Below are 15000 nucleotides of genomic sequence, written 5' to 3' on the forward strand. Positions count from 1 at the left end.
AAAATTACTTTGCCCTTTGTTGTTTATCCCAACTGTGGTGGAGAGTGGAAAGAAGGAGAGTAAGTGACCACAAAATACACCCCCCTGTCTAACCTTTCTTACTCGGGGCCCAGCCACACTTGCTGATAAATGACTTAATGACCCTATGTTCACAAAACGTTCAAACTTTTTACCACATCTTTAAAAAACAGAGGCAAATATTTAGTTTTAGTTTTATCAAAATTATGACAATGAATGTAATATTTTTGACATCCTTTTCTTCTTTGGTTGCATAAGGAATGAACCCGATGTACACCTATGTAGTTATGTCAAGGAATGGATTCAAGCTGGTGCTTGTTGGATTGGCAAGTTTGGCAATGCATAATTCTGATGAAATACAAGTTGATATGGATGTTAAAAGTAACTCCGTAAATTGAGAGTCACAATACCGCAGTGATAATAATAATTTTGATGAATTATCCTGGAGAAAAGTCCATTATAATTTTTATTGTTGATAACCAAAAATGGCTGGTGATACACAACATAATTATCTTCCAAGAATAATATTGCAACTAGCAGGAGACAGACAAGTTTGTTAGTATTGTACAAACACAGCTGAGATGTTTTGATGCAAAATATAATACCAAAAACAACCTACATGTAAGCTAGTGGTCATCCTTGACCACTCAACTTTGTTCCCCCACTAAAGAAGTAAATAATATTTACATTTAACCCATTGATTCCTGAACTGTCCCCTATTGATGAGTGAGATAGTTTGGTGTTAGATTAAAATCTATGACATTTCACTCTCAGGAGGCAATAGGTGGAAGGGGATTTTAGTGTTGAGTGGATGTAAGGGTTTTTCAATCGACTGAGGTACATGTATACACAGCCTCTGTACATAAACAAGCTTAACCCATTGACTCCCAGGGGTTCCCCATTGACGAGTAAAATCGGCTGGCATTAGACAAAGTAAAATAGTAAGTCTGGCCAGTTTGGGTGTTAAAGGGTTAAGGTAACCCAAGGCCTATCTTCAGTATTAATTCAGCAATAAATGTTCAATGAGGTGGAAAGCTGGATGTGTCATTCAACTCTAAACCCTGCTTTTTATGCCAGACAAATTTTTGGGAGAAAAACAAATGTTTTGATGTTCATATTTTACAAATCCCTGGTTTGGTTTTAAATATATAATGGTGTTATCCTGTTTTTCACTCAAAATAAAAGTGAAGCAAATTGACACCTTTTTTGTAGTGGAATAATAAATCTCTTATTTGATGCTTTAACATATAACACTCGCTGGCATTTCCCTCATTGCTAGAATCTGCGCATAGTATATGTTAAAGCATCAAGTAAGATGTACAACGTATATTATCCACCAGTTTCAATCTCTGAAAAGATATCAGTATTTGCCCTCGTAGCTGTAAATATGCAGACTAAAAGAACAGTCATCTACATGTAAGTCAAGGCGTGTTGGGAACCCTTGGCCAACGTTTAATGTGAAGTATATTTTATGGAGTGACTTATCCACTGGATAAAATTATCCACCTTTTGAACAACTGGGCCATGCCCAAAACTAGATTGCAAATTTAGCTTCATTTCAGCTTCCTCCTCAATCTCCAGTCATTTGGGAGAGTAAAATTACTGCTTACCTTTGTTTGGCCAACCCAGTTCTTTGAACGTGGGTTACCCCTTGACAGTGTCAAGTCCAGTAAAGTCAATAGGCAATCATGATACTTAAAACAGTTTACAAGAATCAATGATGAAATGGTACATGAAATGAATCATATATGAACTGCGGATATGAAATCAAGTGAAGCTATGATCTTCGCAGTTATGAATGCAATTTTTGCAATTGTGTAGAGAAGCCTGAATAATTCAGGACTTCAACGGGGTTTGAACCCGTGACCTCGCGAGGTCCTGAATTATTCAGGCTTCTCTATGCAATTGCAAAAATTGCGTTCATAACTGCAAAGATCATAGCTTCACTTGAGTTTACAAGAATGTGGCTCAGATTAATGAACATTAGAAAGCCCCTGATCTTATTCACAATGGCTGCCCCCATTGTTAGAAAACTTGACGTTATTAATGCATGAACTTGTGTTTGTTGCAGGAGGATGCTGTGGCACACAGCCAGGGGATGTAAAAAAGATCCGGCAAATTGTAGACACACAAGGAAAATGATACTCAGCTCATAAATGTATATTTTAGTCTTAGCATTATTACAGTCTGAATAAAGAGAACAATAGTTTTTTTTTAAAAGCCTGAAAATGTTGGATATCCATAGTTACAAAAAAATAATATGATTGGCAGCACCCAATGTATCCCCCTTGTCATACAAGTTCAAAATAGCTGCCATGTTGAATTCCCAAAGTACATGTTATCCTCCCAGAATTGAACTCTACTCTTTAATTCATTCCAACTTTTATTTTGTTAAATACCAGCTGCAACAATAATATTGTGCAGCATTTCCTGTTCTCGATTAACTAGTAAAGACTTGGTTTTGATCAATGTACACTTTTCACACGTCAGTTGAAATAAATGATCTGACCAAAAAATTAATGCCCAGCCATTACAATATAATTTGACTTGGCTTGCAGTGGCCTCCTGATAATTTCAAAGTTTAAACCCCGCAAAGGGATGTAATATTTGGAAATCCAATTTTGGTTTTCTGATTTTTTTGTTGAAAGGAAGGCAAAGGACAGACTTCTTGGGGCTTTAACGATAATCAATGAATATAAGTCAACCTAACAGTTTGTGATTTCCTTAAGTTTAGAACAATTTCAATAAAAGCCCTGATTTTTCCATAATCCGAGAACAAGAAGAGAGTCAATTCAATGGCTGTACATAGCATCCAGAACCTCTCTGTAATGAGCTGTGATATTCATGCGTTTAAGCTTGAGAGATGCTGTCACTAGCTCTGTATCTGGGGTCCACTGTTCGGAAACTAAGGTTAGGCGTTGAGGTATCTCAAACTTTTCAAGTTTCACTGCAATGAAACAGAAATGAATTAGACATGTAGACACTAACATGAAAAAAGCATGTTCAATAGTGGCTGCAGCTTTTCACTTCATCTTAGATGGAACATGACAGTGATCACACACACACGTTGGGGAACAGATGTACTTGTTTGGACAAGAGTTTACTAGATGGATGACAGAACATTTCCTAAGTACAGAAATATCGCTGAACAAGCTACTGTACTTGAGGTTGGACCAGTCCTAGTCCTTATGGCAAACTCCAAAATAAGTTATCAATTATCAACCATCAATATTGGCTAAATTGCTAAAATGAGTAAAAAGACAACTATGAGGTATTCTTGTGTGTGTCACAAAGAGGCTCAATAATGCATGCATTTTGATGGGTTGTCATGTACATGTATGATTTATTAGAGGACAGATGCATAACTACATACACACATAACATCAGAAACGTTTTACTTCTTTATTATATAATAATAACACAAATGGATTAATCCATATTGCAGTGCGTCTGTTCAGTAATGGGTCACAGAAGACGCCTGCGCGACGACAGTGCATCTTTCTTGTGCTTACCATATTTTGATGTCATCTGTGATCTATAACTAAACAAACGCGTGGCAACATAGAATCTCTGAGGTTTCATGGTTACACATCTCTTATACAGCAGGATGTGCCACTATAGCTGATATGTTTTAAGCAGCAAAGATTAATATTGCAAGTATGACATCCTGAGGCAACCCATGCTATCTGCATTAATCTACGTCATCTGCAATACTCACTGGCTTTGCCAATAGCCTGTAGATCCTTCAGGACAGCATCTGTGATGGCTTTGTTTCCACACAATTGAGCCCAGTCATCAGTGATGACTCCAAGAGACACAGCTAAAGCCCTCAGCTGTTTAGGGCGTGGCACAGCCAGGCACACAACATAGCTGTGTGAACTCTGTGCATACATGCACACAATTTCAATATATTGACTTAGACTCAGGGCAGCTTCAACTTTACCAAGCGACACATATTCTCCAGCTTGAAGCTTCACTATGTCCTTCTTTCGGTCTAAAATTGAAACACAATACTATTGACTTTAATCTGATAAGTTTTAACTCATGAGAGTTACGTCACAGCGACCATGTTTGTGTACCCACCTAATCCTCTGGGAATTGAGCTCTATTACCATGCAAACATTTTTTTGTTACGGTGGAAAAACAAGGTTACTGATCACGTGACTGAAAACACTTTATATAGGATAAGACCTTAGACTAATCCTTACAGTAATATCTTTTGATAAAAGACCAAGCCAAGAGAACTACTACGCCTCTCATAGACATGGACTTTGAAGTCAAAGTTTAAACCGCTGTTCCATTTCATACTTCCCCTAACCATACTTGGAGTGTAAACTGCTGAATTGTTAATAAAAGAAACCGACAAAGCGGAGGAAAGTCACTATGCAGGATGAGACTCTACAACCTGTTTTCCCGCAGAAATTGATGACAGCAAAAAACAAAAGGTTGATTTAAACTGTCACTACTATAATCAAAGAAGCAAAATATGGATTTTCTAATGAAATTTAGCACTTGGCATCTGTAAAAAATGAATGCCTTGAGCCCTTCTACAAAACTGACAAGGTTTAGATGTCACTGAATAGGGAGTTGAACTTTAACACCAGCCTTTCCTTTGGAATATCAATAAACAACAGTATTGTCACCTCATTTGGCATCAAAATTAAATAAGGTAACCAAATATTTTTGAGAAATCTTTACCAATAATTTTTAGACATCCATCAGGATGAAGTTCCCCAATATCACCAGAGTGAAACCAGCGCTGGCCATTCCTGTCAACTTCAAAGGTTTCAGCTGTTTTATCTGGTTTTTTGAAGTAACCAAGTGATATGCTTGGGCCTCCAATGACTATCTCTCCTCTGGGATATGGTTTGTCATTGATGGTGTAATTTCCTATTGAAAACAAACAAAAAGCAAAACTTAACGCATTGACTCCTGGGAGTGACACTTAAAAAGATTTTACTCTAAGGCCAACGCAATTTTATTTGTTAACTAGCGGCATCCTTGGGCACATGAGGAGTTAACGTTCATACTGTTTCAGACAAAGGAATGTTGTATGTTGTGGTTCAAATTTTCTTACACAAACCATGCCGCATTGACTCCTGGGAGTGACACTTAAAAAGATTTTACTCCAAGGCCAACGCAATTTTATTTGTTAACGAGCGGCATCCTTGGGCACACGAGGAGTTAACGTTCATACTGTTTCAGACAAAGGAATGTTGTATGTTGTGGTTCAAATTTTCTTACACAAACCATGCCGCATTGACTCCTGGGAGTGACACTTAAAAAGATTTTACTCCAAGGCCAACGCAATTTTATTTGTTAACGAGCGGCATCCTTGGGCACACGAGGAGTTAACGTTCATACTGTTTCAGACAAAGGAATGTTGTATGTTGTGGTTCAAATTTTCTTACACAAACCATGCCGCATTGACTCCTGGGAGTGACACTTAAAAAGATTTTACTCCAAGGCCAATGCAATTTTATTTGTTAACGAGCGGCATCCTTGGGCACACGAGGAGTTAACGTTCATACTGTTTCAGACAAAGGAATGTTGTACGTTGTGGTTAAAATTTTCTTACACAAACCATGCCGCATTGACTCCTGGGAGTGACACTTAAAAAGATTTTACTCTAAGTCCAACGCAATTTTATTTGTTAACGAGCGGCATCCTTGGGCACACGAGGAGTTAACGTTCATACTGTTTCAGACAAAGGAATGTTGTATGTTGTGGTTAAAATTTTCTTACACAAACCATGCCTCAGTTTTACTACAACACCAAAGAAACTAATAAAAAAGAGAAAGAGTGCAATTTGTAAAATCTTTAATTAAGTCAAAGTTGTGACCAACCTTCCTGCCAACTAACAAGCTTGATTTCTGTTGAAATAATTGGGGGTCCCACACGGCCAGTTGTCCTGTCCCACACTGCAAGAACAAAATTTCAACAAACAGTAAGCAGCATCCAAAATAGTTGAAAGTTGAAGCCAGATGATTACATCTTCACTCCCACACAAGATATTAGCCAATGTTGATTTCTAGGATTGGGAGTACAGCACTTTTTTATTTTTCCCTTTATTCATTATAAGAAAAGAAAGGTGAAAGTTTTGGTGACCACAATTTGCTACCAGTAAACGAAAACTGAAAAACAATACATGGTTACCACTTGTAAGGGAATCAGCTTTTATCCACGAACTTCTCCAAGATTTTCAATTTACAGAGAAACCAGTTGTTCAATTGCAATTTTGTGATGCAATGTTGGTGTTTTGATTGGCAGTTTGCTCCGAGGATGTTGCAAGGATCGCACCAAGCTGTGGGGTTGTCCGCCACATGCGTTTGTTGTAAAGGGGCTAAGTGTTTCGCACCGTGTAAATATTTTGGTTTCTCTCTTCGTTTTCAATTCAAATCAGCGATGGGCACTGTCTTCAATCATTATGGTTAAGCGATCTAAACTATAGCTGGGTAAAAGAATTTAAAGGCGACATTGAATGCATAGGAGAAAGCACTCTGAAGTCTCACATGAAAGGTGATAAATGTAAAATGAACAAATATTATTGTACAACTTCAACTTCAACTTCTGCACTGGTCAGTACATTTTTGCGCAGAGAAGTTACTTCAAGTTGTGATCTAAGGTCAGAATCAGGTTTTAGGTGTGCGGAAGTGAAAAACACTTAGAAAGACAGCCAAAGATAAGACACTTCAACTGCAAGAACTTGAGGAGAGACTAAATGGATAGTTGGAAACTTTGAAAGCCTGCTGGAAGATCTTCATCACCTTGGTAATGTTTTTGCGAACAATACATACATGTATGATTTTTGTATCTTCAAATACTGTTTCTGTACCTTATAAAAATGGCATGCAAACAAACAACCAGTTTCACTGTAATTGTTTTGAAGTCTTACCCTGTGTGATAGTCCCTCCTGCACAAGTTTCAGTGAGACCATACCCCTGACCCACAGGACAGCAAAAGCATACATTCATAAAATACTGAGTATCTTCCGACAAAGGTGCACCACCACTTATTATCTGTCGCACTCGCCCACCGAGAAGATTTCGCATCTTAGAAAAGATGAATCTGAAAAGGCAAAACAGAAGGCCAAACACGAGTTTTTGAGCATGATGGGTTGGTATGTGTAATTTCAGAATAATCGCAACACCTACACTCTCTTGTTTAACGTGTAGGAATAAACACAGCCACCATATCCCTTATTAAAATTGACGTTCAATATTACAGACTAGTAACCAAACATACATTGAACATTCATTTATGCATTTATTCCATTTTCACTGCATTAGATGAAACAATTCATACTACATACTATATACTACATACTAAAGAAAAAAAAAAATTACTGCAGTGAGGAAGGACTAGAAGGGAACATACAAACCATTTGAGCTAGTCCACCCATTACCAGGGTTAAAATAAAATTTGAAGTTGATGGTTGGTTTGAGTGGAGTAACTGACTGTTATCATCATCAAAATGAATTTAAATCTTTGGTTTGAAGGAATCAGCATCTTTAATTACTTCAGTTTACGGAAAAAAGGAGCCAATTTCTCTAAGTGAAGAAGCCAACACTTTTCATCAGCTGTCGGTGCCTGTTGAAACCACTGATTATAATACAAACAAAACCCTGAACTCAAATGAAAAAGAACAGTGCTAACAGATTTTTTCTGTATTCTCATGGTTGGTCTGGAACAAACATGTGATGAAGGCTCATGCAAGGGAAATCATTTGAATCTGAAAAAATTCCCAGAATGAGCCTCTCTTTTATGCTTGTTTCCAGTGCAACCATGAAAATAAGAATATGGTCTATTAAAGGTCGTGCAGCTGTTGGAACAAACAAGAACTCCTCTTTGCAGAGCCAGATGAAAGGACAATAATTATTATTTCTCATTCTACTCAGGACTTACTTGTTAAGAAGTGGTGTATCGTATCCAAGCAGGAGCTGCTTGAGCTTGTAGTTGTAGGCAAATGAAAAAAACACTTGCAACAGATGGGGGCCTTCCTTGACTTTTTCCATGACATTATGCCGTATTCTATCCATGATGGCTGGAACAGCAGCCATAAGAGTTGGTCTGAGCACCGACAAATCTCCTTTAGTTCCCTTCTTAATTTTTGATGACTAAAACAAAGCAAAATAATCACTAAAAGTTATCAAAGATTTATAAGGTCATATAAAAGTGCTTCTTTGAAGCATTACTTCATCAAACGTTTGAAATTATAAGACATGTTTTGACAGAGACTTCTGTCATCTTCAGTTGATTAATGTACAAAGCGTTAAGTTGAATTTATAAGTACGGAAAAAGTGCTAATTATGCCAGTAGCAAAGGAATGTACATAAAACGTGACAATATGAGAATTAAAAGGATAGTTTTAGATTTACGTGATGCAGTTGTTGATTAAGAGAAGGTTGTTCTCTTTCATATATTCAAAGAGAACAACCTTCTCTTAATCAACAACTGCATCACGTAAATCTAAAACTATCCTTTTAATTCTCACATTGTCACGTTTTATGTACATTCCGTTGTTACTGGCATAATTAGCACTTTTTCCGTACTTATAAATTCAACTTAAAATTCAACATTGATCAACTGAAGATGACAGAAGTCTCTGTCGAAACATGTCTTATAATTTCAAACGTTTTGTCGTTTTCTTTGAATTTCTGACTTGCCTGCTGATATCAAGACTGTTTATTTTGTAATGAAGTGAAATTTCGTAGCTAACTAATTTCGATGTCTCAATGAAATTCAGAATCTTAAGAGCAAAGTTCAAAACTGGCACACAGATTTGAATGCTCAGTTCAAAATTCAAAAGTACTGATCATGCGTGACATACAATGTAGCTAAACTGTAACCCAATCACCCCAAGGAGTGAGACTAGATAGATTTTACTCACTTGTCAATGGGGAGAAGTTCAGGAGTCAATGAGTAAATGATACTGACTTGTCAATGGAAACATAACTGAAGTTATCACCTGATCTGAGAGAGTAAGTGCACTGGAATATCCTATGCAAGCACCATGAGCAAGAATACTTGTTTCTACAGATGCAAAAACAACAATCCACAGTCAATCACAATCCAAATTTGGTAATAAAAATGTGTTTATACCATGAACCTTACCAGCTATTAACTCCAGTACATGTGCTAGAGGTAGATAACCAACATAAACATCCTTTTCACTGCAAAACCATAAAAGTATAATAAATTCAGTGCTGACCTGTTTTCAAAAAAAAACAATCAAAGGGCCACGTACACATATATGTGCCAAGTTGCGAATGGTGATTTGCAATGCTCTATCAACTGAGAGGCTTCCTACATGTAGCTCAATAATTTGCTAAAGCATTGCAACGGCATTGCAGAGGTCATGGGTTTAAATCCCACTGAAGCCACATGAAGTTTTCAGGTGTCTACGAGAGACAATTGTTGCTTGATTTGTCCAGATAGAGCGACTTTCGTATGACTTTGAAAAATAAACGTAAAAACAGAACGAAAACAAAAATGCAAAACATTTAATTGGCTTATCGAACAAAAGCAAACGAGCGCAAATTTTCATTGGCTTAGTGATCGCAGATGCAAACAACGTCATCTCTGCATGGAACTTTCTGGAAAGCGATCGGCGTTTCGCTTTGACGTCATTTGAAATGCAGTAATGTGATTGGGCAATCGAACTGTTTACTGCCCATATTAGGAGTTTCGTTGGCGGGAATAAGTCTAGGCTTTGTTTTAGTCTTGGCAAACATTGGTCCGTGAAACAAATGGCGAACACTTAATCAAGGTCATACGAAAGTCGCTTTAAGTGTGAATAGTACTTCACTGTTTCGTAGTTTATATTATTGTTCATTGTGAAAGCGCAATCACAACTTAAATGGGGGTTAAGAGTGGTGACTATCTTTGAAACACTAATTAAGCAATATTTCAGAACATTTTTAATAAATTACTGTCAGTACCTTATCCCAGGCTGCACTCTTGACGTAACTCCTGCCATACCAGCCATTAACGAAGCATGAGATATCATAACACCTAGAATTTTACAGTTGTGCTGAGGTTAGAATTGCCTGGATTAAGAATGGAAGTATGGCTGACAAAACCCTATGTTTCTACAAATGTTTCTGCTGAGTTGCTAACACAGTTATTTACAATGATCCAATATTGTTGTTGAAGAGTAAAGTAGTGAGAACCGGAAGGATAAACTCAAGATAGCAGAAAGCCCACTACCAGTCACTTTGGCTTATTAAATTAGCAGGGTTGTCAGAGGGGTTCGCAGTAGATGACTGTGTCTGAAATGAGGAGATGAAGAATAAAGTAATTATTTTGTGCAAACCAACATAGCCATGATTCTCATTTAATCCAGCCAATTAACATGCCAGAATACAATAGTAAAGGAAAATGGTTACAACTGGTGGTGGGGAATACGGGTGACATCACCAAATGACAAGGGTAAAGGACTAGATCCAAATTTTCTCAGCTCCTTGATTACGATCAAAGAGTATGATGTGTCACTTTAAGGACGGTGCCTACTAATTCAAAGATATTTTTGTCCCGGTTTATGACTATGCAGGAAATGTAGATCTTAACAAGTGTTCTTGATATCCAAAAAGAAAATTGGGGGTAAGCACGCATTTTTCAAAGATAATTCAAGAATAATATTTGTAAACAGCTTTAAAAAACAAAGCAATGTATGGCGTTCTTTCTCAAATTGAAGCTTAATTATCTCTCAAAAATTCATGGTTACTCCCAATTTTATTTTTGGATACCAAGAGTACTTACTAAGATCTACTTTCTCCAGATATTTTTAAACAGCGCAAAAATATCCTTGTATTAGTAAGCATCACCGATAGGAAACCGATAGCAATAACAATAGTAGGCAGCGTCCTTAAAGCCTCCAAATAAGCAATTGCACAACCAGATTTTCATTTTCTGGTGGAGAGGATTTTTTTTACAATTCAACTCACCTTTTCCTAGTCCAGTAGAACCGCTTGTGTACATAATGACTGCAATTTCTTCTGGGCTGGGGCCTTTCTGTACTAAAGATACTAAAAAAACACAATTTCATTTTCATAAATGCATAGACAGCTTTTTGAACATAATATTATGAAGAATTACAGATCAACAGGAGATGTTATCTGATGCAGCCAAAGGCTGAGGCAAACAATTCCCCCCCCCCCCCCCAGGGGAGGGGAACAGGGTTGGGAGAAAAAGCTGTGATAAGAGCATGAGCAAGACAACGCACGCAAAATGAGTTGACCTCCACAGGAATGCTGTAAAATAACTGGGGCCCTGAAAATGCCCTAAGCCTGCTCCCACATGTGATTAGCAACGGAGACTGCTGGCCAGCATTGTCTTGAGGTTAACTTTGCCTAAATTATATTTAGCCACATTAAATATCCATGCCCCTACCAGGGAGGGAATTTCAATGATTTTAGGACACCCCTCCCAAATTTCCTATTTTGGAAAGGAAATGTAACAACCCCTCCACCCCTTTGGATTTTCCACAGTATGACATACAACCTCAAAATCTGGAAAAAGGTTGTTTAAGAGGGAAGTGTATTTAAGTTGAAGAAAATGCTTGAAATTTAAGCTTAACCACTTTAACATTTGATGGAATGACATGGAATTCATATTCTCTCTCATTTTTGCTGCTTTACACGATTCAGCAGGGAAGTTCATTCAAGATCATTCAAGCACTCAAATGATTTGCAGTGTCCTTAAACATTCACTCTACCTATCTTAGCAGACGCATAAGCTGAACTTTTCATTCAAGATCTGTTCTTGGAATTAATTGACATTCATCATTTCAAAAAAAATTTCCATCTTGATGATAACACAACACACAATAGCCAAGCTCATTAATACTAATCAGATGCATCACTTTCACACAGAGACTTCAATTTGCCCACGAGTGTTTGCTACCTGATTTTTTGGACACTAATCTCTGAGAAATCTTATGGCCATAAATAACAAAAAGATAGACACACGCATTTCGCACGCACATGCACACACTGACGCATATTCCCTAAAATGGTGCGTGTGTTTTGCATCTGCATTGGACACTCATCTCTGAGCTGCACTGTATATATAGTTTACATCATAGAAAGTGCGGCGTACTGGGTTTTATTCACAAGTTGTTTGCGTCAAAAACCCGAACGAGCGAGGAACGAGCGAGTGAGGGTTTTTGACACAAACAACGAGTGAATAAAACCCCGTACAAAGCACTTTCTATGACAGTCGTGAACTGTTTATTACACATAAGACGAGAATTTTCATTAAAATAGTTTTCTGAATGCAAATTAGAAACAAAAACTCACTAACAATAGAACCAAATGCAAATTTAATTTAATTCAATAACAACATACGATTTGCACGAGATGCACGAGATGCACGAGTGATTGGCATGGAAACGCCTTTACGCTATCGTTGATTGGTTATACTTCCACATGTGAAATAGCTGTACGCCATTCTGATTGGCTGTATAAGCCTTTTCCACATGTGAAAATAAAGCGTATAGATTTGTACAACTGAGCTTTATGGAATAAAATTCTCATGTTATGTGTAATAAAATGATTAACATCGTTCAGCTTTGGTGAATAGTCAAGTTCACGCAATACAACCCAGAATCTTATTATTCATGAGCAACCTGAAATCAAAACATTATATTAACTTATTAAATACCTCTTATGTCTACTTACAGTTTTCATGAGATTCTCCAATTTCTTCGACTTCCTGCATAGAATGTACCTTGACTCTTCGTGAGAACCCTCGAATTGAAGATTTTTTTGCCACATTTCCAAGGTACACAACATGTTCCAATTTAGGTAGCCTATCTGTCAGAGTAGAGAGCTTGCCAAGAAGAGAGCCATCAGCAATGATGAATCGGACCTCTGTTTCATTGATAGCATGAACAAGAGCTTCGTCACCAAGTGTCGCATAAACTGTAACAACTGATCAAATAATAACAAAGAATCACAACGTTAATGAAGCTAAAAACCAATTTTAGAATTGAATCCATTTAGAGGATGTGATTGTGATTCGTTTAGGCAGCACTGGCCTTGGTAAGGTTCTGATCCAGGGCTATGAATTATGGACCAACAGTATGTTATTCTAGTCAAGTACTGACGCAAGGAGGACTGTATTGGTAAAGGAATACACAAGATTTGCATCCACAGCAGAAGCTCAAAATTGTTTTCCCAATACCATTCAACAAAGGCTTGTGAATACCAACTCTTTTATTTCTGAATGTGACACCAGGAAGTCCAGGGCTTTGAATAAAATTTGAAGTTGGCTGCCAGTTTGAGTAGTCAGTAACCAAGTGTTGTCATAGTCAAACTGAATTTTAATCTTAGGTTTGAAAGAATCCATCTTAAGTTAAATAGCTGATGCTTTACGTCGGCTTTCAGGACTTAATTACTGAGACCAATGAAGAACCAAGGCATCCAGCTTGCTAGTATATAAACCTTTTTTTTTAAGCACTCAAATTACAGGCACACATCCAAACATTGCAACAAAACCTAATGCTTATGCATATTGATACTCTAATGCTTTGTTCTAACTGGGAACAGGGAAAAGATAAGACTTCTGTCTGTTTCTGCTACCAAGTCAATAGCAAATATTTCCCTTGCCCCAATCAGACACAGAGAGAAATAAAATTTGTTAACAAACACCTACTTGGAAAATTTTGGGCAAAGCACCCTTGTGCAGATATCATCCAGTCAGCCTTTGTTTCAGAAAAAATGACAATGTTTTCTTTGACTTGCTGGCCTAAAACTGCAAGTCCACGTCCAAATGCCTTTGCTCTGGCATCAACCTGAGCATATGTCAACCAGCTGTATTCTCCACATACAACCTTCTTAAATACCCTTCCATTTGGTTGAATTTCATCTTCCTCTTTGAGTATTTCTCGTGTACCCAGACACTTTCTGTATGGGTACAAGTTTACAGCACGCCTGAAAAACAGATGTTTAGTCACACTTTATAGACATTAGCTTGATAACCTGACACCAAATGAGCTCATGCCTGGCCACAGGTTACATAATAATATTGGGATTACAAAGTTACGTAATTCAGTCCGAAAAGAAGGGGTCCTTACGTAAGCTTGGCAATAAATGAGTTTTAACAGAAAGATACTTCACTCCAGGCAAAGAAGAGCAGCAAAATTTCTCTAAGACAGTACATACTTAACTAATTAATGACATGCCATTAACAGCTGCATAACAGACAAGCTTTTAATGACAGAATAAACACTAGCTCATAGAAAAATCATCGAGTAAATCCCGCAAATCTCCTTTGGCACAAGAAATCGCCCTTTGATCTTTGATATTAAGGGCGTGTCTTAAGCAAGGGGCGGATGTGCAGGAAATAACCGACTCACCGTGACGAGACGTCTTTGCGGGATGAATTATCTACAATATGTAAACTGAGTTAACAATTTCAAATACCAAGCCCTTGATCCCTCATATCACCGATCAAAAAATCTATAACTAAAACCAACTCCGTTTTCCCAAAATACTCTATGATAACTTCTTGATATTAAAATGAAAAAACCCTTTTACTTTGGTACGATTTTCAAAAATGACAAGATACTTCAAGTGGACCACGGTCCGGCCTATATATGTGTACAAATTAACTTTGTATACCATCATGGTTGCCTTTCCCGCAATAAGAGAAAAAAGTTTCGTTAAAATCTACTTACTTAAAGAGCTGGTCCAAAGTGAATATGCCATCATACAGAGTGGTAGCTAAAGAATCAAAGTGTTCAACACATCGATATGGAGCACCTGAAAATTGGCCGACTGGCCTCGCTTGTATCTTATTTTGGGGTCGATACTGTTTCCTTCCAACAAAGTAGTACCATGGCAAAAAACTCACTACTCCCCATAGCCAACCAGCCAAATTGAGGCTGAAAAGGAACACGTTCTCGACAATCGACCTTTCCATGATGAAGATCTAAAAACGAATGTACTATGAAGTCAAAAGAACGAAGACGACGTGCAC

General features: G+C 37.5%; 2 protein-coding genes across 3 annotated transcripts in view; one reads left to right on the forward strand and one right to left on the reverse strand.

Annotated features, from left to right (window-relative positions):
- LOC138029394 (homocysteine S-methyltransferase YbgG-like) overlaps nucleotides 1–2238 on the forward strand; it is a 10348-nt gene extending 8110 nt beyond the window's left edge. For both annotated transcript variants that reach the window (XM_068877146.1, XM_068877147.1), the window contains 3 exons: nucleotides 1–59; nucleotides 277–344; nucleotides 2090–2238. The exon at nucleotides 1–59 is cut by the window's left edge and continues 24 nt beyond it. In XM_068877146.1, coding sequence (XP_068733247.1) covers nucleotides 1–59; nucleotides 277–344; nucleotides 2090–2160 — 198 coding nt within the window. In that variant the 3' untranslated portion in view covers nucleotides 2161–2238. The remainder of the gene's footprint in view (nucleotides 60–276; nucleotides 345–2089) is intronic.
- LOC138029392 (long-chain-fatty-acid--CoA ligase 4-like) overlaps nucleotides 2161–15000 on the reverse strand; it is a 13257-nt gene continuing 417 nt past the window's right edge. Inside the window, exons 1-13 of the mRNA XM_068877144.1 lie at nucleotides 14699–15000; nucleotides 13675–13952; nucleotides 12699–12950; nucleotides 10965–11045; nucleotides 9960–10032; nucleotides 9133–9191; nucleotides 8987–9051; nucleotides 7924–8135; nucleotides 6914–7086; nucleotides 5865–5939; nucleotides 4717–4908; nucleotides 3737–4012; nucleotides 2161–2965 (exon numbers count right to left, since the gene is read on the reverse strand). The exon at nucleotides 14699–15000 is cut by the window's right edge and continues 417 nt beyond it. Of these exons, the coding sequence (XP_068733245.1) occupies nucleotides 2811–2965; nucleotides 3737–4012; nucleotides 4717–4908; nucleotides 5865–5939; nucleotides 6914–7086; nucleotides 7924–8135; nucleotides 8987–9051; nucleotides 9133–9191; nucleotides 9960–10032; nucleotides 10965–11045; nucleotides 12699–12950; nucleotides 13675–13952; nucleotides 14699–14943 (2136 nt within the window). The 5' untranslated portion in view covers nucleotides 14944–15000 and the 3' untranslated portion in view covers nucleotides 2161–2810. The remainder of the gene's footprint in view (nucleotides 2966–3736; nucleotides 4013–4716; nucleotides 4909–5864; nucleotides 5940–6913; nucleotides 7087–7923; nucleotides 8136–8986; nucleotides 9052–9132; nucleotides 9192–9959; nucleotides 10033–10964; nucleotides 11046–12698; nucleotides 12951–13674; nucleotides 13953–14698) is intronic.

This window comes from Montipora capricornis, chromosome 13, assembly GCF_036669925.1.
Source record: "Montipora capricornis isolate CH-2021 chromosome 13, ASM3666992v2, whole genome shotgun sequence".
Taxonomy (NCBI): Eukaryota; Metazoa; Cnidaria; class Anthozoa; order Scleractinia; family Acroporidae; genus Montipora; species Montipora capricornis.